This window comes from Pelodiscus sinensis, chromosome 6, assembly GCF_049634645.1.
Source record: "Pelodiscus sinensis isolate JC-2024 chromosome 6, ASM4963464v1, whole genome shotgun sequence".
NCBI lineage: Eukaryota > Metazoa > Chordata > Testudines > Trionychidae > Pelodiscus > Pelodiscus sinensis.
The window spans coordinates 90,877,464-90,901,956 of NC_134716.1; the positions used below are offsets into that span (position 1 = coordinate 90,877,464).

A 24,493-nucleotide genomic window follows, 5' to 3' on the forward strand; every position below is an offset into this window, starting at 1 on the left:
TTACAAGGAGGAGGGAGAAAAATTGTTCTCCTTGGCCTCTGATAGAACACAAAGCAATGGGCGTAAATTGCAACAAGGGAGGTTTAGTTTGGACATAAGGAAAAACTTCCTGCCTGCCAGGGTGGTTAAACACTGGAATAAATTGCCTAGGGAGGTTGTGGAATCTCCATAGCTGGAGATATGTAAGAGCAGGTTGGATGGGAACCTATCAGGGATGATCTAGAACAGTGCTTGGTCCTGCCGTGAGGGCAGGGGACTGGACTTGATGACCTCTCCAAGTCCCTTCCTGTTTCAGTATTCTATGAGGACATCTCCATGAGGTTCAGATTAGTTTGTTCTCAGCATGGCTAAAAATTGTGCTTCTGTTACTGCTACCCATGATACATTGTGTTAGCTCCATGAGATCTATTGAGTATGTGTATGCAAACAGAAATAACTTCAATAGCTTTCAGTGTAGATTCAGCCTAATACCAATATGCTCTCTTTCATTTCTGATGCAATGGGCTGGCTCCACTGGATATTTCCTTCTTTTCCTCTATTGCAGGCTCTCTGTAGGTTAGGATTTTGAAAGGTTCAGATTATACACGTGTGTTCGGGTGGTTTGGGGGTGGCTGTTGTTCTAGCACTATTTCTTCGCTGTCTCGACACACAAAGCCCCCAACCCAACTTTCCTCACACAAAAACATAAGCAACTCCAAACTTGTGGAGAAACTTGAGGCATGTTAATACTAACCAAGCCAGTACATATAGGTTCCTTCTCCATGCTGCAAAACTGTCCCTAGGGAGGTAGCAATTTTCAAGAGCAGAGGCCCATGGGAAGTCTTGGCCACCAGACAAGGGCAATGCTATGTGGGTAGCCCTTCTCTCCAGGATTTTTTGGAACAAACTCATGGCACTTCCAAGCATACCAATATTGATGTTCTACCTGAAGAACAGAGTGAAAAGTTCAGAGACTTTCCTAGCACTTATGTCTGAATAACCCACATAAGGCGTCACTGAGTCTTTTTTTTTTTAAATAAGCTAATCTTTTTCTTAGAGTAAAAATTTCTATAATACAATTGAAGAAATGAGAAACTTTTCCAGAGTTTTCTATGAAACAGGTTTTTCTCAGTGCCAGTTTGATTATTTTAAGCAATTACCTGATCTTCACGAGAAATCCCTTTCTTTGGTTGCTGCTTCCGCATATCTTCGTATTTTTTCTTCTCCTGCAGATATTCTGTAACAATGCTGTTTGGATCAGCTTCTTCCTCTGAATTAGAAAACAATTTATTTCCTAAACAAGTGCAGTGAAAGTACATTTTGTATTTAATATCTGCCAATAGGCTTGTCATATCTTCTGAATTACCAGACAGAACACCTTATGAAAGTCCTTTGGATACAGAACTACTTCATCATTTAAGTCTCTTCATCTCTCAGATCATTTTGTCATCCTATCTTACCACATGATCCCACTCAATCTGACTGCCCAGTCCTCACTATTATTTACCATTCCACCAACATGTGCATTATTACAAATTCCAGCATTATTACAAATTCCATCAGCAATGATTTTATATTTACTTTGAGATAGATTAAAATGTTGAATAGCATCAGGCCTTCTACTGATCCCTATGGGACCCACTAGAAACCCCATTCAGTGATTCCCCACTGACAATTACTTTTGAGGGCCTGTCAGTTAGCCAGTTCTTAATCCATTTAATATGTGTTATATTCAATTTGTATAGTCCCAATTGTTTTTATCAGAATGTCATGCAGAACTAAGTCAAATTCTTATATCCATGCAGATACCTTTATTAACCAAACTTGTAATCTTTTGAAGAAATGAAATTAGTTAGTTTTCCATTAACTGGCGTTAATTATATTTCAGTCTTTTAATCCTTTATTAACTAAATCCCATATCGGCTTTTCCATTAGTTTGCAAAGGGCTGATGTCAAATTAACTGTGTTAATATTACTCAGGCCATTCTGCTTGCCCTTTTTGAATACTCACACATTAGCACACTTTCAGACTCAGCTTACAATATAATACAAGTGTATAAGACTAATTAATAGAGAGAAGGGGAGAGAAAGAAGATGAGAGTAAAAAAAACCAAGGCCACATGATTACACATTACTTACCGCCAAAACCAAAAGTTCCTGATTGTTTCAGGTGCTGTGATAAAGTTTTCTTACATTTGCAAAATAAAATGCAGTATGCAGCAGATGAAGTTTAGTAGTGGAAAAGAAGTGCTAAACTAGATAACCTATCTCCCTGCCAATGACAATGCAAAGTGAAGTGTGCATCCACAGTTAAGATCGGAGCATCCAGCACAGAGTGCCTGATTTGATGCTGCATATCTTTGAGGTCAATAACACTGGTTACTAATGTTCTTCACAAATTACAGTCCTGAAATCCTTTAAGAAAATGGACAACATACTGGAGAACCACAACTAAATTCATAGTACAATAATCTTTTTCTTGGTGGCAATAAATGTAAATCCTTAGAGAGGGTATTCTAGCAATCATTCCACCTGTTTGGGTTTGCTGCTCACTGGTTCTTGGTCTTTTGAGAGATTTAGTCACATGGTTTAATACACATCCTACTCCCCCCATACATTTTTATTTCAAGCCAAAATGAACAAGCAAACAGCTTGAGAACAGATGGGAGGCCTGATTGCTTTTCATTATTGTGCATCTGTGACATCAGGATTAAATCCTGCTTTAAGGTCCATCTGGAATGCGTAGAAATACAGTGCTGTTGAAATATTAATTTTTCTTTATACCATGTAGAAGTAAGTAAAGACATCATAATTTGGCAAACAAAATGCATAACAATTTTTTTGCCCATTACAGTGGACAATTTTTGTAAATGACAATAATTTTTTTAGAACTTCCACAGTTAAGAGGAGGAAGTTACTTCTTCTATCAAAGATGTCTGTGAAAGTAATTGGAACTTCTGTGGCAGTAATAAGATCTTGTCTTTTAGAATCTGTTCAAATTCAGCTGTCTTTTCGCTTCATTGTATGATATGATTACAGTCATGGTTAAGGATTTGTGAATGCTTTGTCACCAAAAATTTATACACACACAGTCAACAACTATTAAAAAAATCGTTAGTTCTTGACTGCAAAGAAAATTGCTATCTTTTTAACATAACGTAGAAAGGATTCCTAGTTATCTAGATAATTAATACTACAGCAAGCAGATTACAATTCAGGTTCTGCTTCACTGGGTCTGATATGGGATGGATTTTATTTGGAACTTTTCAGGTAGAAAGGGAAGAACAACCTCCCACTATACATAAAACCCTATTTACACCTTCTGCACTGCAGTATGTATGGAGAAGGAAAGGCCAGACTATGGCTGTTCTTGGGGAGAGACAGGGTTTGAAGTTCCATTGCTATGGTCCTCTTGTCTTCTGTGGGGCCAAGTCTTCTCTACAGAGAAGATTAAAGCTGCCAGTTGATCTTCTTGGGGTTCAAATTAGTGGGTCTAATGAAGACATGCTAATTCAAACTGAGAAGGTGCTGGCAGTCCTGCTCCTATTAGGAGTACGAGAAGTCGAAGGGAGAGTGTACTCCATTCGACTTCTCGCAGCGTGGACGGTGCCAAAATTCAATTTAAGATACTTCAACTCCAGCTATGCAATTAATGTAGCTGCATTTGCGTATCTTAATTAAAATGTATCCCCTAGTGTAGACCTAGCCTGGAAGATGGGCCTGTAGAGCCTACTTCAGCCAATAAACTAGATCAGGTTTTATAACCACTCTGAGTAAAAGGATTCCTTCACCAGTATAGCCTTCTGCATCTGTGCCTATCATCCAACATGACTAGTTGGCTTGCAGCTCAGCAGATAGTTTAGTTCCAGGATAATCAGAAAAGTTGTTACAGTACTCAGAACCTACCTGAATGAGTGAACAAATTCACATGATCTGTTAACACAGTCCAACTAAACACAAAAGGAAAGGAAAAGGAAAAAAAAGAAGAGAAATACAGATTTCCAGATGAAATGCCTTATAACTAAAATGACTAAGGCAGGAAAACAGAGGGTAACAAACTGAATTGGTATAGTATCTGTGCTTAAATTTTTACTAAGCAGCAGATCAGCTGGTATACATAATTTAAAATCATGTTGTAGTATGAATAGAAATTCTAATTCTAGCTCATTGTTAGAGGGTTCTAACATTTTTTTTAGTTACAAACAGGTGAGTTTCTTACCCTCTCAAGCCTGTACAGTTGCATTTGTGATACAATGCACCCTGATTTTAGGCAGAGATATATGAAAGAGGACTCTAAACAGTTCTAAAAGAGATTTTCTGCACAGTATATGTAATATCAGAATACATGATGGTACGTTATTAGAATACATATTTTATTGATACTCATTCGGAATGACCATGTAACTCACCCATTCATGGATACTTTCATTACCTAGACTGAAAACTTACAGTGACAAAGTCAGAAACGCTAAGCCACAAAAGGAAATACACCTACCAAGGGATATAAAAGGCTATAAGAACAAATTATTTAAAAACTTTAGGAGCAAAAGACATGAAGGAAAGTGTAGGTCCTCTATTTAGTGGGAAAGAGAGATCTGAGAACTAGAGATGCAAAATTCCATTTAATCAGTTAACGGGTTAAATGTTATGTTTAACCTGTTAACCACTTAAATGGAGCAGATCGAGGGAGGGGTGCTCCAACCCCCGCCATTTAACCATAACCGGTAAGCTGTTAATCATTCACATTCCTATCAAGAAGTCCACATTGTTCAGTGCCTGTTTTGCTTCAGTCGTCACTGAAAAGTTTCATGGAGAATAGATAGTCAATGTAATTAATATTAACTGGGGGAGGAACACAAGCCAGGAATAGGGAAAGAACAGTTTAATGAATGTTTTGACAAATCTAGAATTTTGAAGAGTTTATTTGCTTGTGGATTTGTTTGTGCAAAATAAAGTCATACTTCATGATTACCTATAGATACCAAATTTTGCATAACCAATCCTGGCTTTTAAATTAGCTGAATGCACTATTTACACCAGAATATTCTGGGTGAAAGGTTTAAATAATTATTTTTGTTTTTCATCAGAAAAAAGTCATGACTATTTTATGATTACAGTTCATAACAATACTTGCTAACAAAATTAAAATCAAGTCGCCTATTCAACTGTCATTTTAGTGCAAAGAAAATTTTTACTGTTACAAGTCATGAAGTAATTCAAATTAGTTACAAAACGAGTAATGGAAACTTTCAGAGTTTCTGATTCAAATTTACTATGTATAGTAATTCAATAAAATGAAGACTGTTTGATGTTGAAATCCTGCAAATTTACAATTGTTCTTTTACTTCCCTTCTGCAAGCACAGTAATAAAACATTCTATTACATATATTTAATTTCTTGAACTTTCCTATAAGTGTGATTTACACAAAATGACTCTGCCCGGTAAACAACAGGCCTCACCAGCTAGTTAGATATATTCAAGTTGGCAGGGCATGATGAAATTCATCCTACGATACTTAAGGAACTAGCTAAAGCAATCTTGGAGCCATCAGCAATGATCTCTGAGATCTCCTGGAGGATGAGTGAGGCCCAAAAGGACTGGCAAATGTAATACCTGTTTTTAAAAAGGACCCGTGGAATTATAGGCCAGTCATTCTAACTTCAGTACCTGGTAAAAGACTGAAATAAATTATTAAACCATCAATTTGTAAGCACTTAGTGGATAACAGGGTTATAAGGAATAGCTGGCATGTTTCTGTCATGAACAAATCATGCCAAACCAACCTAATTTTCTTCTTTGACAGATTTACTGGCCTGGTGCATGGGGGAAGAAATAGATGTGATGTATCTTGATTTTAGAAAAGCTTTGATACAGTCATATATGACATTCTTTTAAGTAAATTAAGGAAATACAGTCTAGATGAAATTACTAGAAGGATGGGGACAGTGAAATACTCAGGGAAATTAGAAAGGCTACAAAACCAGGAACAAAAAATAAATGGGGATTTCAGCCATTTCCAGATTGCCATGGTACATGTCACCTCAGGATAAGAAGAAGAAATACAATTTCTAGATACCATTAATGATTGTTTCTTGGACCAGCTAGTCTTGAAAACTACAGTTCCTGATTTAGTCCTGAGCAGTGTACAGGATCTGGTCCAAGTGCAGAATATAGCTGAACTGATTGATAATAGTAACCAACATCCTTGTAGGTCATAACTACAAAATGAGGGAAAAGTGGCTAAATTGTCATTCTACTGAAAAAGATCAGAGTGTTATAGTGCATCACAAATTGAATATGCATCAACAATGTGATAAACTTTTGAAAAAGACATATTTTGGGGTGTATGTAAGAGGAGGCAGTCATCCAGATATGGGAAAATGATGACCCCCTAGTGGACGAAGGAACACCACCACTACTGCCCGTGTTTTGGAGAAAACCCCGACAACAGTCCGAATGGGAGGAACTTGTATTGGTAGTGGTTGGTGCCTACTAGGAAACAGAGGAATCGTCTGGGAGCCAGGTGAATGGTAATATGGAAGTAGGTGTCTTATAAACCGAGGGATGCAAACCAGTTGCTTTGCTCCAGTGCTGGTATGATTATTGCTAGCATCACCATCTTGAAGCGCTGCTTGCGGAGATATTGATTCAGCTGCCGCTGGTCTAGTATGGGCCTCCAATCCCTGGATTTTTTCTCTGTTAGGAAATAGTGGAAGTAAAAACCCCTGCACTCGGACACCTCCGGAACCCTCTCTATTGCTCCTGTCGAGTAGATGAGCCACCTGTTGTTTGAGAGGAGATTCGTGAGATGGGTCCCTGAAGAGAGAGGGAGCATGAGGGGTGGGGATGCAAATGGGATCACGTAGCCTGATTTTATAAGCTGCATGACCCATCGGTCTGATATTATTGTGGCCCAACGATGTTGGAAGGGCCTCAAGCAATGGTGGAAGAGCGCATTGGTGACATTGTGACTGGGCAACAAGTGGATGGCTTGCAATCCCTTGATATGTCCATCAAACCTGCTGCCTGTTTGACTGTTGGTGGGTTGGTCTGACAGCTTGCGGGTGTCGCCTCTGGGGACATTGTCTTGTTCTTTGAGGGTCATCTTGCCGTGCCTGAGATGGTGTGTAGGAAAAAGGTCTTTGCCTTTGGTAGGGTGTATATCGCCTCCGACGGAAAGGTGGCGTATACATACCCAATGTCCTTCATGTTGTGCGAGTCTTTCCCAGAGTGGAAGACTTGATTAGCCTTATCTGCAAACAGGGTGTGCCTATCAAAAGATAAATCCTCCACCTTATTCTGGAGCTCCTTAGGGACTGCTGCTATATGTATCCATGAAGCCCTATGCATGACCACTTATGTAGCTTGTATTTGTGATCCTGGCTGCTGCATCAGCCGTGTCCAAGGCAATGTGGAGTTCAGAATGGGAGGACGTGTATCCTTCCTGTATGATCGCTTTCCGGACTTGACGTTTGGTCTCTGGAAGATGTTCAATGAAGAATAAGTTTGGCGTAAATATCAAAGTTGTGATTGGCCAACAAAGCAGAGTAATTTGCCATGCAGAGTGTTAGTTTAGCCAACGAGTATATCTTCCTGCCTAATAGGTCAAGACTTTTGCTGTCTTTGTCCCCGGAGGCATTTTTATAATGTGGCGCTTTGGCTCTTTGCTGGGCTGCGTCCACAACGAGGGAGTTCAGTTGAGGATGGTTAAATAAAAACTCCATGCCCTTGGCCGGGACAAAGTACTTTTTGTCTGCTCTTCTGTAGGTAGGCGGAGCAGAGGCTGGAGTTTGCCAGATGTCATTGGCTATCTCAAGTATCACCTCGTCCAGCGGGAGGGCGACCTTGGATGAATGGGATGTAGATTCCTGAGCAGGTGATATTGCTTTTGTTGAACCTCTCCCAGCTGGACATTCTGACTTTCAGCGACCCTTCTGAACAACTCCTGGAAGTCTTTTAGATCATCCGTTGGTGAGGTGTCTCCTCGGAATACCACATCATCTGGGGAGGAGGACGCTACATCCATGGGGGATTGTCGGTGAGATTTCCTCCATATCTGACAAATGTTTACTCCTCCCTCCCCCCGTGATGTGCTGGGCCATCACTGGTTGGTCGACAGTAGGCGTAGGTGGCCTGTCTGTAGGTGGGAAGACAGACCTGCTCTTGTCTGGAGCGGTATATGACGGAGCGGACGAAGGTGATATGCCTCCTGCATGGGCAGGTGAGTGGAATGAGTGTTCCCGGTGACTGTAGTGTCTGCGCCAGTGGTCACAGAATCATAGAATCACAGAGCTGGAAGAGACCTTAGAAGGCAATCAAGTCCAGCCCCCTGCCCAAGGCAGGACCAATTCCAATTAAATTAACCCAGCCAGAGCTTTGTCAAGCCAGGACTTAAACACCTCTAGGGATGGAGACTCCACTACTTCCCTAGGAAATCCATTCCAGTTCTTCACCACCCTCCTACTGAAACGGTTCTTCCTAATATCCAGCCTGGACCTCTCCCACCACAACTTCAGACCATTGTTCCTTGTTCTGCCATCCATCGCTACAGTGAACAGCCTGTCTCCTGCCTCTCTGGAACCTCCCTTCAGGAAGTTGAAGGCTGCTATCAAATCCCCCCTCACTCTTCTCTTCTGCAGATTAAATAGACCCAACTCCCTCAGCATCTCCTCATAAGTCATATGCTACAGCCCCCTAATCATTTTGGTCACCCTCCGCTGAATCCTCTCCAATGCATCCACATCCTTCCTGTAATTGGGGGGGCCCAAAACTGGACATAATACTCCAGATGTGGCTTCACCAGAGCCGAGTAAAGAGGAATAATCACATCTCTGGATCGACTGGCAATGCTCCTCTTAATGCAACCTAATATGCCATTAGCTTTCTTGGCTACAAGGGCACACTGTTGACTCATGTCCAGCTTCTTATCCACTGTAACCCCCAGGTCCTTTTCTACAGAACTTCTACTTAGCCATTTGATCCCCAGCCTGTAACAATGCTTGGGATTCTTTCGTCCCAAGTGCAGGACTCTACACTTGTCCTTGATGAACCTCATCAGATTTCTTGTGGCCCAATCCTCCAATTTGTCTAAGTCACTCTGGACTCTATCCCTTCCCTCCAGCGTGTCTACCTCTCCCCCTAGCTTAGTGTCATCTGCAAACTTGCTGAGGGTACAATCCATCCTCTCATCCAGGTCATTAATAAAGATGTTGAACAAAACCGGTCCCAGAACTGAACCTTGAAGCACTCCACTAGAAACTGACGTCTATGGTCCTCCCTATACCAAGAACTTCTGTGGTATGAGGGAGACCTTGGTGATCTCGATCGGCCCCGGGAGTAAGATGGTGACGGGCAGTAGTGCCGATGATAATGGTGATATCGACCTAGGTGGCATCGACCTAGGAGTAGTTATGACTCGCGAATAAGTCGGTTCCGTGTACGACTCTGTCGCTGCCGATGGATCAGTAGTTGAAAGGCTCGGTGCTGAAGTCGATGGAGGTGGTGGAGTCGGTGCTGATAAAGTGGATGCCGACGATCTCTGTGCTGGGATGTCCATTGCCAATTATGTTGCCAGACTTGGTGCTGAAGATGTCGGTGTTGGGGGTGCTGCCGGCATCGGTGCCGAATTAGGTCGAAGGGCAGAACGCACTGCTGGGCTTGGTGCCGAAGTGCTGCACATCTGTTTTTCCTTGTCTGGTCTACGGGTCACCGTCAATCCGGAAGTGCCCAGTTTAGCACCTGTGCTCACTCTGGTCGGTGGTAGAAAGCGAGACGAGGACAGAGTTTTCTTTTTATGCACCATCTTCAGAGAAGCATGGCGGGGCGGCTCCATTTCACGGTCCCTCCGTGCCCAGGCCGTCAGCTTTGAACAGTGGGATCACTTCTGGGGAATATGTCCCTCGCCAAGACATCTTATACACAACGCGTGTCCATCTGACATGGACACGGACTCCTTGCACGTTGCTCACTTTTTGAAGCCTGGGGGTCCAGGCATATTAAACGAATTCCACTAAAGCTAACAATAATAATAATAATAATAATAATAATAATAATAAAAAAAATTATTTTTTTTGCCAATGCGCTAAAAAGAGCTAACTAAACAATAGGAGGTAACAAGTAACTATATACACGTTTTTCTCTCTCCTCTCAGATCCTGTCAGGATTGACACGCGAGGGAGCTGTTTCTCCATCTGCGCCCGAAGACGGTTAGGAGGAACTGGCAGGAGCCGGACTGCGCGACCAGCAATGGCGTGAAAAGCCACAAGATGGCCACTGCGCATGCGTGATCTGGCAGACAATGGCTAAAAGATCTCCGAGCTGCAGCACCGGGACGATCTGCACCCACGGGAACACTACCCAAAGAAGAAATGTTTGTTATATAGTGTTGGTGTGACAAATATGCACCTTAATGAGTAAAATTATTATTTGATTAGAGCATTTCTATGATACTGATTACAATTGATAATTTAAAAGCATATAAAATAAAATTAAGAATAGTGATCAGTAGATTTGTAGACCAAAACTATTTTCTCCTTGGAAAACACCTGAAAAATCTTAAAACATTGATAAAATATTTCATGGACGGGAATAAGACATTTTTATCCCGAGACTGTCAGTTTCAATAATAATGAGGAGTCTTGTGGCACCTTAAAGACTAACAGATTTATTTGGCTGGGGGGAGGTTGGTGCCCATAGCGTCCAAGGGGATTGGAGCACATAGGTGGCTGTGCCCCCTGCTCACTAGTTTGGCTGTTAGATGCATGAAGTGGAAATTACAGAGGCAGGCATAAATATGGGATTTGCCCATGAAAGCTTATGCCCAAATACATCTATGTCTTTAAGGTGCCACAGGACTCCTCTGTTTTTTTGTGGCTACAAACTAACACAGCTACCCCTCAAATATTTAGTTCCAATAATGAATACAAAATAATTTTTTTTAAAAGTCAAACTCTCCAGACTTCCGTATCAGATCAAACAGAAAAGATCAAACAGAAGTTAGTGCACCGTATTTCAGGTGGGACAGACTACTAAACTGTAAATCAAAACCAATCCTGATGCCAAGCCTTTTGAAAAAGTGATAGAAGACTTAAAAGTCAGACAGTTGTGTAGAGAAAAAAATAGTTTGGAGTCAGAAACTCTTCTATTTACCCCTCAGAGTCCCCTTTTCTATTTCCTCAATGCTCTAGGTAATATGATGAAGACTAATAGCTAATACCTGAACATGAGTCCATGCTCTATTAGAGTTATACCAGAAAGATCTGGATCTAGACATCCAACATATAGAAAAAAATGATATAATAATACACAGAAATTAAAGAGGGAAATTGCAGCTGAATGTATAAAACAAAATCTAGCAGAAACTTCATGAGCTATAGCAATGATATTTTTCTCCCTTTTAATCTTCAAAGCTCTTGATGGCATAAGCCCAGGGTATCCCAAAGGCTGCCTAAAGGACCATCACGAATACAGCTGCTGACAACTCCACTACTCTGGCACAATGGATCTTCCAATAACAGTAAAACTTCTCTGTGTGGGAGTCAGTACTTCGTGGAGTAGGATGAAGCTATGAAACAGGATGAGGCTGTGGATTAAACTCTCTCAAGAACTAAAGATCAACACAAACCTTGCCACTTTCCACAAGTACAAGGCGCATTTCTTTGATCAGGATTCTCTCGCATAAACACATAGCAAGAATATGTTTATAAAAAACAAAACAACCCCCTCTCCCCAACACAGCAAGATGCTCCTTTATATATGGTTCTCTCTCTGGGGATAGGATGAGAAAACAAACAAGATGTAACAGATGTATTAAGCAATGTGATTACACAACAGGAAGATGCTCAGGTATTATTGTGATAGCTCAGTATAAAAGCTTACCCAGAACAGAATTTTTAAAATACTGTAGGATGCCAACAAGGCTAATTTAGATAAATGAAATATAAGGACATTGCCTAGTTGTGCTTTAGCACATCTCTTCCAGTAAAGTGCATAGAGACAGGAAAAAGGAGAAATTCTCTTTGGCTTGAATGTTTCCATGTACATTCGAGCCAAGCAAAATCTCTTCTTTATCCCAGTCTCTGTGCACTTTACTGGAAGAGATACTCTCAGGCACAACAAGGTTAGATCTTATATTTCATTTATCTAAATTAGCCTTGTTGGTATCCTACAATATTTTAAAAATTCTATTCCACATAATGAAAATTCTTATGCTGAAATCATCACTTTAGTACCTGGGCACCTTCCAGTAGTGCATTAAGCAATGTGATTGCACATCTGTTATGTCTTTTATGTTCTCTCATCCTCTTGCCAGGGGCACAAATATGTGTAGAGTATCTCGTTGTGGTAGGAGTAGGAGTTGCTTTGTTTTGTGTTTTTTATAAATATACTGTTGCTATGTGTTTACATGAGAGACATGCCTGGTCAAAGCAATACTTAATGCCATTTTCCAGCATTGTTTTGTCTGAAAGAATCCTTAGCTTAGAGGACGAGTCTTCAGAAGCCAAACTACAATGTTTCAACAGGGCTGATCAGATTCCTCTGCTGAATCAATAGGTCACAATTTAGCAGAGCTTAGTAAAAAGATCACGGCCATAATATGATGCTTTGGTTCCTCTTTTTTATGCCCAATTTCAAATATCTAATTAAGGAATGATGAGAAAAGAGGAATCCCAACTTAACTTAAAGAAAACATACCACTTCTTTTTAGACCTAAGCTTTTAAAAATATGCTGTCTCTTACCCCACCAATGTGACCTAAATGGTGAATGTGCCACAGGGCCTTTCATCTTCCTGGGACAATGACTTCAGAGTCTGAATTTCTTTTCTTTTAAATAGATTCTGCTCTCCAAAGATATTTCTAAAGGAGTAACAGGTGCCTGCCCAATGTCCGGAACAGTGTTTCTGCTTATAGTCTGGAAAAGAGAAGAATTCCCCCAATAACATAGGAAATCATTAATTTAAGAACTGCAAATAGGGCTTTTTTCCCTCACATTTACAGCAGTGAAAATAAGTAGTTCAGCTGAAGTCAGTGGTATTGCATATGTATAAAACCAGCTTGAGGACCTTATCCAAAATGTAATGAACTCAGTAACAGTCTTTCTAATGAGCTTTGAATCAGACCTTAACACAATCACTAGTTTTCAATAAAGAGTCTATAATCAACTTAATTTCCAACTCATCTGATTAATTTAATAGGGAAATAAACCTGGGCAGCAAAATTTACATTTTACTTTTGCAGTTACAATGTTACAATTAAGGTCTTTGTGGTGGGCTGCTCCCGCCTACCCTCTTAAGTCCAAGGCCCTCCGGCCTGAGTCCACAACACAGTTTAAAGCTGGCCTTTAAGACAAGGCCAAGGCCCTCCGGCCTGAGTCCATAACACAGTTTAGGTTCAAGTATCAGAGGGGTAGCCGTGTTAGTCTGAATCTGCAAAAGCGACAAGGAGTCCTGTGGCAACACATGCATCTGACGAAGTGGGTCTTTGCCCACGAAAGCTTATGCTCCTACACTTCAGTTAGTCTATAAGGTGCCACAGGACTCCTCGTCGCTTTTACAGTTTAGGTTGTAGCGGGGACGCACCCCCAGGTAGGGGGACCCGGGCCCACCCTATGGCCCTATGAGCAACCAGATTTAAATATGAACTTAAATCCTTTTCTGAATCATTGCCAGAATGAGGATCAGTGGGCATTCCACTAGTACACAACTATACCTCTCTTCCTCCTTTGCAGTGAGAAAGAAAAATCTATTTCATTCTTTTGAGTAGAATGGAAGCACTAAGGAGATCCAAAACATTTTCACATTCTCAAGTCTGTTCTTAAGCTAAGCAACTGAAAATTAAGTTAATTTGTGGGAAACCTAAAATGGTAATTGGATTCTTAAAATTACTGAACCAGTGTGTTACATTTCATTTACCCTACTGTTCTTCCAGTGACAGATTGCATTCAAGCATGACCCTGCCATTCTCTTCTGCTCCCCACACCTCCTGCAGCCCAGTCAGTCAGCCTGAGCAGGTCTTCCATAGCTTGTCCCACTGATCAGATCACTGTTCCAAAATCCCTTCTGGAGTACAACACACTCAAAATTGAAACAGCTCCTTGCTCTTCTGGGCCAATTATAAACAAAAGTTTTCTCACCCTTTTGGGCTGAATTCCCTCTCTGGAACTGAATCATCAGGGTTCCTGCCCCAATTGTGGCCAGTAACGGGTGCTGGACCAGCCTGGTTGCTCTGGCTGTGGCACAGGGAGCATCCCTCTATACTTCCCAGACTTCACACAAGAACTGCCTTATTGTCAGCAGAGAGATGTTTTTATTTTGGACAGCTGAGCCTTGATTAGCTGTGTCTGGTTCCCAACCCCTTCCAGCTGTTGAAGGACCAAATCTCACAGATTCCCAAAGTGGCTCCAAGGTCTGGTAAACTCTGCCTCACACACACATTTGACATAACTGGAATAGAGAAATTATTGGACAGTAATTGGCTTCTTCAATAATATATAATGCCTCAATGCTATGTTAATGAGTGCCTTAGAAATGCCTACACTGAAAGAAACAGTCAAAAAATGAAATAAAGACAAAGATTTAAGGAATAAGATAAAGACAGCCTTTTTACTCCAATGTGTAAGCTGTATCGTACATAACCATGCCCCATAAATTGAAAAGGTCTTTAAAATAAGGACAGCAATAATCTTAAAACGTACATGTATAGCTAGATGTACAGTTAGAATTCTGTATTTCTAATATTCACAACATTCTCTAGATTATGTAAGTTTCTTATCCTAAAACCTTGGAACTCAATTCAAGAAAGTCTTCATCTCTTCTATGCTCCAATAAATCTGTTAGTCTATAAGGTGCCACAGGACTTCTTGTCTCTCCAGAGTAATGTTTAAACACCACCTTAAGTCTCACTGAAATCAACCAGACTTAACAACAAAATGAAACATGGAATTTAAGTATTAACTTAAATGCTGCTCCGAATCAAGGCCTTAGTTATAATATACTATTCTCTGATGCTATTATCAGGGAGTAAAATTTATTACAGGTTGAACCTCTCTAGTCTGGCAATCTCAGGTCCATCAACATCTGTGTCCGGCATGATTTTAGTAAGCTCAATGTCCACTTACCATGAGTATGGCCAAGTTTCCCACGGTCCCATAGAGTTTACAGCCACAAGTCCTAGCCCCTAGGACTGTGCTGTTATTTAGCTCTAAATTACTCTGAAATGTCTTCTAAGAACCCAGTAAGCAGTGAAAGTGTTGGTAATGCTGCTAGACAATATAGACCTCCCATGCTTCAGTAAATTCTCTGGTTTGGCACTGGTCAACTCCTGAGGGTGCCAGACTACAGAAGTTCAACCTATGTTATTATAAAAGAAAAGATTTTGTACCTTAGATTTCTAAAGGTTTTACTGTTTCCATTGTATTTTGTGGCATTTTAAATATTCACTATGTAGTTATTTGGTTTTTTTAATCATCATTTAGAGATTAAGGGGTTATACATGAAAATTATATAGATTAAATTTGTCTAAAATAGCTTTCATTGTAACATATTCACAGTTTTGCACTACAAAGCTGTGAAACAAATAAAAGATTTTTCAAATATTTGATTAAGTACTGGCAAAATACTGAAGAAATTCAATGTTTGACTGAATTATATTTTTGACGTAATTTTTGGCATCACTACAGTAAATGTCAGATAAAAGAAAAACATCTTACTTGAACTAAGGTCTTGACAGCAGTTTGGAATAGCTAACAATCTTATTCTCAATTTGGAAGGCTGGTTATAATCAAACTTGTAAGGAGGAAGTAGGTTTTTTCCCTTCTCTTTAAACCACGTAAACACTTAAATGTGCTCTCCTCTGCCCCCTATTAGCACACAACTCTGTAATTATTCTAATGCTTTGAATCTGGAACAAAAACAAGCAGACAAATATGTAATATGTATACAGGCAGTCCCCGGGTTACGTACAAGATAGGGACTGTAGGTTTGTTCTTAAGTTGAATCTGTATGTAAGTCGGAACTGGCATCCAGATTCAGACACTGCTGAAACTGACCGCCAGTTCTGACTTACATACAGAATCAACTTAAGAACCCCAGGCGTCCCCAAGTCAGCTGCTGCTGAAACTGATCAGCAGCTGATTCCAGGAAGCCCGGGGCAGAGCAACTCTGCCTGGGGCTTCCTGTAGTCAGTGCTGGTCAGTTTCAGCAGAAGCTGACTTGGGGACGCCTGGGGCAGAGCAGCTGGGGTGCTGCTGGGTTGCTCCAGTAGCGCCGCTCCTGGGTGCTACTGGACCAACCTAGCAGCACCCCATCTGCTCTGCCCCAGGCGTCCTGATTCAGCCACTGCTGAAACTGACCAGCAGCGGCTGAATCAGGACCTGGGGCAGAGCAGCTGGGGTTCTGCCGGTTTGGTCCAGTAGTGCCCAGAGCGGGCGCTGCAGGACCAATCGGCAGCGCCCCAGCTGCTCTGCCCCAGAGTCCAAAACAAAAGCCTGGTCTGCTGGGGGGGGGGGAGCACACTAGCTGCCCCCCCCTCCCCAGCAGACCAGGGACACGGGGAGCAGAGCCTCTGAGGCTTTGCTCTGGCAAAGCCTCAGAGGCGAGGGACCCCGCCGCGGCTGCGGCTTCAGTCCGGGAGCCTGTGGTCTGCTGGGGACGTAAGTCGGATCCGCGTAAGTCGGGGACTGCCTGTAGTTAAATGTATAAATACCAAATGTGCTCCTAATATTAATAAAGAGTTGTCATCAAAATAGATGTGTGATGGAAGCACAGCCATCAGCCAGTAGCCTTGTAACAGAACTGGGTCCTGATCCTGTAGGGAGCTCAGTATGAATAGATCTGTGTGATCACACTGATTCCTAATGACTTTAATGAGGATCATTGCCTCTTTCTTCCAGATACAATTATAGGATGACTTTTAGTTCTTTAATGAATAAAAATGATAGGTGGCCTCCACTAACAATATATAATATGCACAAAACTTCATAAGGAGAAAACACCACATATAAAAGGGCTTTTAAATACTATGGGAAAAGGTATGACAAGAACCAATGGCTGGAGGCTGAAGCTAGACAAATTCAAATTAGAAATTAAGCACATTAACTTCTGGAACAAACTAGCAAGGAAAGTGGTAGATTTTCCACCGCATCATGTCTTCAGATCAAGACTGGATGCTTTTCATGATGATATATAGGGACAACAAGGATATGTCTAAACTACACCCCTCTTTCGAAAGAGGAATGTAAATTAGATAGATTGAAATTGAAAATGAAGCCGAAATTTGAATTTCCCACTTCATTTGCATGATGGTAGCCACGTAATCTTTTGAAAAAGAGCTTTTCGAAAGCAAAACTGCTGTCTAGACGGAGGTTCTTAAAAAAAAAAAAAAGCCCTTTTTCGAAAGATCCAGTACTTCTAATTTTTAAACACTATGCGCACCAACTTTACTCTCAGCTGCTACGCAGGCCAACCCCCTCACCAGGAAGAGGTGGTGGGGCGGGGCCTCCCTTAGCTCTCCACAAGCCCTGCAAGAAAAACCATTCAGGTAACAGGGCAGGAGGTGGCGGAGATTCCCCACTGGGTTGCGGAGCGGTGGGGCCTAGAACCTGGAAGCAGGGCTTGAGGCAGCTTGATTGGAGGCAGCAGGGATGGGGGAGCAGCAGAGCTTGCTGAGCACCCTGTGGCTATCCCCCACCAAAGTGCCACTGCCCACAGGCAGGACCCAGGAGCTGGGACAGGAACTGGCCAGGCTGTGGGAGCCGGAGCCCGGCAGCAGAGTGGGGAGCTGGAGCCATTTCCTGCAGGGGCCCCCAGGAACCTAAAGTGCAGTGAGGAGCCACTGCCATTCTTTGCAGGAGAGTCAGGGGAGTCGAGGGCCAGTGGGGAGCCTGAAGAGGGGCTGGGAGAATGACCAGGCTGGGCTGGGATCCCTGCCCGCTGGAGCTCTGGGCCCTGGCCCCCTACCACACCCATGCCCAGCCCCAGCCTCACTTCTGGACGGGGAGGGGAGAAACTGCCCTAGCTGCAAAGGATTAGCGTCCTGCCCTTAACCATGGATGCTGCTTCCCCTTCTCACTCTGCTGATACCGATGACGTGATGATGTCATTCTGTTGTCCGTCGGGAATTTTTTTTTAAATATAGAAATATGAATTGGGAAGTTTTATTTGTTCAAAACAAAGCAATATAAAGATGCATATATGCCTAATAACTTGCACAACTGAATCTTATTTAAAAGAAGATTTTTGGCATATCAAAAATATAAAGTATTATTCCAAATACCTAACTTTGGGACCCTTCCAAGCCCCAAGTATTTGAGACTGAGTTGTGCAAACTGAATAACATGTATACAAGTCTACAGAGAAAGGCGCATCTCAGATTTCAAACTGGAGAGGGAACATGGGAAGCCATGTGTCCCTTACTGCCAGCAAGAATGGTGAGGTACTCCCCAACCCAATACATTTTTACAGAAGGAGGCATGCAAGAGTTAGAATCATAGGACAGGAAGAGACCTCGAGAGGTCATCGAGTCCAGCCCCCTGCCCTCAAGGCAGGACCAAGCTCCGTCTACACCATCCCTGACAGATGTCTATCTAACCTGTTCTTAAATATCTCCAGAGAGGGAGATTCCACCACCTCCCTTGGCAATTTATTCCAATATTTGACCACCCTGACAGTTAGGAATTTTTTCCTAATGTCCAATCTAAACCTCCCTTGCTGCACTTTAAGCCCATTACTCCTTGTCCTGTCCTCAGAAACCAAGAGGAACAAATTTTCTCCTTCCTCCTTGTGAAACCCTTTTAGATATTTGAAAACCGCTATCATGTCCCCCCTTAATCTTCTTTTTTCCAAACTAAACAAGCCCAGTTCATGAAGCCTGGCATCATAGGTCATGTTCTCTAGACCTTTAATCATTCTTGTCGCTCTTCTCTGTACCCTTTCCAATTTCTCCACATCTTTCTTGAAATGTGGCGCCCAGAACTGGACACAGTACTCCAGCTGAGGCCTAACTAGTGCAGAGTAGAGCGGCAGAATGACTTCACGAGTTTTGCTTACAACCCACCTGTTGATACAACCTAGAATCATATTTGCTTTTTTTGCAACAGCATCACAATGTTGACTCATATTCAACTTGTGGTCCACTATGACTCCTAGATCCCTTTCCGCCATGCTCCTTCCTAGACAGTTGCTTCCCATCTTGTATGTATGGAACTGATTGTTCCTTCCTAAGTGGAGCACTTTGCATTTCTCTTTATTAAACTTCATCCTGTTTACCTCTGACCATTTCTCTAACTTGCTAAGGTCATTTTGAATTATGTCCCTATCCTCCAAAGAAGTTGCAACCCCACCCAGTTTGGTATCATCTGCAAACTTAATAAGCATACTCTCTATCCCAATATCTACGTCATTGATGAAGATATTGAACAGTATGGGTCCCAAAACAGACCCTTGAGGAACTCCACTTGTTATCCCTTTCCAGCAGGATTTAGCACCGTTAACAACAACTCTCTGACTACGGTTATCCAGCCAATTATGCACCCACCTTATTGTGGCCCTATCTAAGTTATATTTGCCTAGTTTATCAATAAGAATATCATGCGAGACCGTATCAAATGCCTTACTAAAGTCTAGGTATATGACATCCACCGCTTCTCCCTTATCCACAAGGCTCGTTATCCTATCAAAGAAAGCTATCAGATTAGTTTGGCATGACTTGTTCTTCACAAACCCATGCTGGCTATTTATTCCCTATCACTTTATTACCTTCCAAGTGTTTGCATATGATTTCCTTAATTACCTGCTCCATTATCTTCCCTGGGACAGACGTTAAACTGACCGGTCTGTAGTTTCCTGGGTTGTTCTTATTCCCCTTTTTATAGATGGGCACAATATTTGCCCTTTTCCAGTCTTCTGGAATCTCCCCTGTCTTCCATGATTTTTCAAAGATCATAGCTATAGGCTCAGATACCTCCTCTATCAGCTCCTTGAGTATCCTGGGATGCATTTTATCAGGACCTGGTGACTTTCTGATATCTAACTTTCCTAAGTGATTTTTAACTTGTTCTTTGTGTATCCTATCTTCTAAACTTACCCTCTCTCTGCTTGTATTCACTACGTCAGGCACACCTCCAGACTTCTCGGTGAAGACCGAAACAAAGAAGTCATTGAGCATCTCCGCCATTTCCAAGTTTCCTGTTACTGCTTCTCCCTCCTCACTGAGCAGTGGGCCTACCCTGTCCTCGGTCTTCCTCTTGCTTTTAATGTATTTATAAAAGGTCTTCTTGTTTCCCTTTATGCCTGTAGCTAGTTTGATCTCATTTTGTGCCTTTGCCTTTCTAATCTTGTCCCTGCATTCCTGTGTTGCTTGCCTATATTCATCCTTTCTTAGTTGTCCTAGTTTCCATTTTTTATGAGACTCCTTTTTTATTTTGAGATCATGCAAGATCTCCTTGTTAAGCCAAGCCGGTCTTTTCCCATATTTTCTATCTTTCCTACACAGCGGAATTGTTTGCTTTTGGGCCCTTAACAACGTCCCTTTGAAATACTTCCAACTCTCCTCAGTTGTTTTTCCCTTCAGTCTTGCTTCCCATGGGACCTTACCTACAAGTTCTCTGAGCTTATCAAAATCTGCCTTCCTGAAATCCATTACCTCAATTGTGCTGGTCTCCCTTCTACCTTTCCTTAAGATCATGACCTCTATTATTTCATGATCACTGTCCCCCATACTGTCTTCCACATTCAAGTTCTCAACTAGTTCCTCCCTATTTGTTAAAATCAAATCCAGAACAGCTTCTCCTCTGGTAGCTTTTTCAACCTTCTGATACAGAAAGTTGTCTCCAATGCAGTCCAGAAACTTATTGGATAGCCTGTGCCCCGCTGTGTTAGTTTCCCAACATATGTCTGGATAGTTGAAGTCCCCCATCACCACCAAATCTTGGGCTTTGGATAGTTGTCTTAAGTCTGATGGATCACTTTCACCAATTATCATTCACAGAGAAAACATTGGGCCATGTCATCTATTTAAAGTTCTTTGTTGCAAAAATGAGTATCAGGCAGGGATGAATCAGTCTCAGGTTGTGATATTTCATGCCCACAATGAGTACAGAAGTTAGGAAGTGAAAAGATCTATTAAGTCACCTATTTCTCTGCCAATTCAAAATTGTTAACAATATATTTTATAATATTTTGATCAGTTGTTTAAACATTTCAAGTGACTAGGCAAATACTTTTTCTTTGGTAGATTATTTTGTAGCCTAGTGTTTTTCAGTATTAAGTTTTTCCTGACATTTAACTTAAATACCTTAGGTCAGGTCTACAAACAAAAGTTAGATCAACTCAGCTATGTCACTCAAAGGTGTGAAAAATCCATCCACCCCAGTGATAAGTCAGTCTATATCCACAGTGTAGATAATACTAGGTCAAGAGAAGCATTTTTCCATCAATCTAGCTACTACCTTTTGGTAAAATGGCTTAACTATGCTGACAGGAGAATGTTTCCTGTTGCTGTAGTGAGTATCTATACTGTTGTACTATATGAGCACAGACGTAGTCCCACCGCTGTGTTGTTGTAGTGTTTCAAGTGTAGACAAGCCCTGAGATCTAACTTGGTAGTCCCTCTTACATACACACTAAAATTCTCCTTTCTTGGTGTTCACTTTAAGTGACACACTAACAAAAGCTAAACTAAATTAAGTATATACAATTTCATAAAAAAACAAAACAAAACCTTTTGGTCTTAAATTAATTCTTCCAGCCCACTGATCATTTTTGTTACTCTTCTCCAAACTCTAATTTTTTCATCTTTCTCACAAGCTGCCATGAACTGGATGCAATAAGTAAGATAAGTTCCTCCTTGGGGAACTATGCACCAAAATGTTAAAAATTATGTGCACAATATTTTCAAATTCTGCATATTGTATTGTCAAAATGACACTATATAATCATGCCAGTGTCAATTATTCTTGTCATTTGTATCAAAACACCTATCAGCAACTATATCTGTAATAGTACAAACATAAAAAAATTCCTCCAGAAGTAGAGAGTTAAGAAAATCCCTACGACAACCCAGTTTCTGTTTCTCTGCCTCCCTTCCCCAGAACCCTGTAGGGTGGCCACACACGCACAGCTCCTCTTCCCAGAGCCAAGGTATGGGCTCCCCTGCCAACCAATCACCTGCACGTATTTGCTCCCCAACAGGGCCCAGCTGTGCTCCCTTGAGTCCAGACACTCACATGCACACCCTAGCTCCCTCCTCCCCCAGATCCCAGTTGTAGGCCACCTTCCCCAGTCAGAGAGTTGGATTCACCTGCTACCCACCAGAGCCCAACTGCAGTATAGACACTTACATGCACCCCCTAGCTTTACAGTGCTCAAGCCTAGCCATGGAGCTCTCCTTAACCCAGAAACCCACACCTCCCCCAGGCCTCACCTGCTGGCCCCTTTACCCAGACACTCATACCACCTTCTCCTCAAACACTAGCTGTGACCCCCCTATCTCAGCAATGTTCCCTGCATTTTTTCTATCCACGTGCAGATTTTTCCATCCATGAGCAGAATTCATTCATAACTCAGTACACATCATAAAATGTATGTATACGGCCAGGAGAAATACAAACCTAGGTGTAGGTGCACTGCTAATCAGCTGGGCGGCATTCAAATCTCTCCTGAGCAGGCAACACTGCCCACAGGCCTCTTGCACTCTTCCACAAGAACCAAGCTGCAGGCTCAAGCCCTCTTGTACCACCTCGACTTGACCTGCAGCCCTGCCCCCACCCAAACACTCAACCCCTCACTTACCGTGACTGCTTCATGATTTTTGCTAAAAAAAAGTACCGTGACAAATCTGCAGCCCTAATCATAACCAAGATTTTAAATCCTTTATTTATAAGATGAGCTTGCCCTATGTCAGGGCTGGGCAAAATACAACCTGCGGGCCGGATTCAGCCTACCAAGCCACCAGATTCAACTCACGAACCACTGTGCCGGGACCCTCAGGCTGCCATGGTTTAAAGCAGTCTGTGCACTCTCTGCTCTGGAGGGGGAGGCTTCGTGTGATCTCCCCTCCCCCAGCCCAATCCTCAGCTCCTATAGCCTGGAAACCACCAGCCAATAGTAATTGATCCCAGCCAACCTCTTAGCTCCTATTGGCTAGAAACAACCAGCCAACAGGAGCTGAAGATTGGCTTAGGGCAGCGTTTCCCAAACTATGGGCCGCGGCCCGATACCGGGCTGCGGGAAAAAAATACCGGGCCTCAGCATGGCTGGTGGCTGCCGGCTTCTACGAGCAACTCGAGGTAGTGCCTGCCGGGGGTGTGGCCCCTTGGACTCTGGCTGTGGCCAGTGGCTGCACCCTCCCCCACCTGCCAGCTCTGCTTCCCACCCCCCTTCCTCCAGCTCCCCCCATCCAGCTCCGCGGACCCCGACCCTCCCCAGCTCTGTTTCCCAGCCCCCTCTTCCTCTCAGCCCCCCGTTCCTCCTGGCCAGCCCTGCGCCCCCCCAGCTCTGCTTCGCGTCCCACCCCCTTCCTCTCGGCTAGCCCCGCGGCCCTCCCCCTCCCCCACCAGCTCTACTTCCCCCTCCCACCCCGCCCATGATCAAGTGTGTCCATTTTTTTGGCGGGGTCTACCTGGTAACCCTAGCAGCAGACAGGAAGCCCAGCCTGCCTTGGGGGTGCTGCAGGGCTGCTGGCTTAGGTAAGCGCCTCCCAGTCAGAGCCTGCCTCTGGCACCCTGTCGCTCCCACATCCCAACTCGCTCTCCCAGGTCACTATCCAAACTCTCTGCAACCCTTGTCCCAGGTCGTAACTCCCTCCTATATTCCTTCCCCAGGCCAGAATCCTCTCCTACACCCAAACATCCTCCAAGATCCTGCATCCCATTCCCCTGCCCCAGGTCACCATACAAACCTTCTGCAGTCTGCACACCGTTTTCTATTTCTCCCAGGTCACAATTTCCTCCCAGAGTTTGCACCTCCTCATAGAATCCCTCCCCAGGCCAGAATCCTCTCCCGCACCCAGACTCCCTGCCTGACCCTACACCGCAATCCTCTGACCCAGGTCACAATCCCCTCCTTCACCCAAACTCCCTCTCAGACCTCACACCGTCTCCTGCACCCCAGTCCCTTACCCCATGTGCCCTTCTGCACCTAACCTCCACCCTAGACCCTGCATGTGCTCCACAGAAAATTTGGCCCTTGATCACTTTCCAAAAACTTGGAGTGGGCCCCCATCAAAAATTATTGGACACCTCTGCCCTATGTAGTCTGCAATATTCATAACTCAGGCACTGTTTTGATTATATACCGGAGACAATCTGATACTTAATCTTTCAAAAGAAGATTAGAAAATTTGTCTAATCTTGCCACTCTTTATGGCTTTGTTTTATTTGCTGAAGGTTCTGATAAAGTATTTAAAACCAAAAGAAGCCCGTAGAAGGATTAGAGAAGTAATTTAGCTAAGAGGACTGGGAAAATGTATTAAATCACTGGAAAAGGCCAAACCAGAAAATTTATTTTTGACTAATTAACT

At 42.7% G+C, this 24,493-nt stretch overlaps 1 protein-coding gene across 2 annotated transcripts in view; it reads right to left on the bottom strand.

Moving 5' to 3' along the window:
• CWC27 (CWC27 spliceosome associated cyclophilin) overlaps positions 1-24,493 on the bottom strand; it is a 226,962-nt gene that overhangs the window by 53,276 nt on the left and 149,193 nt on the right. For both annotated transcript variants that reach the window (XM_075932399.1, XM_075932398.1), the window contains exon 12: positions 1,140-1,249. In XM_075932399.1, the coding sequence (XP_075788514.1) occupies positions 1,140-1,249 (110 nt within the window). The remainder of the gene's footprint in view (positions 1-1,139; positions 1,250-24,493) is intronic.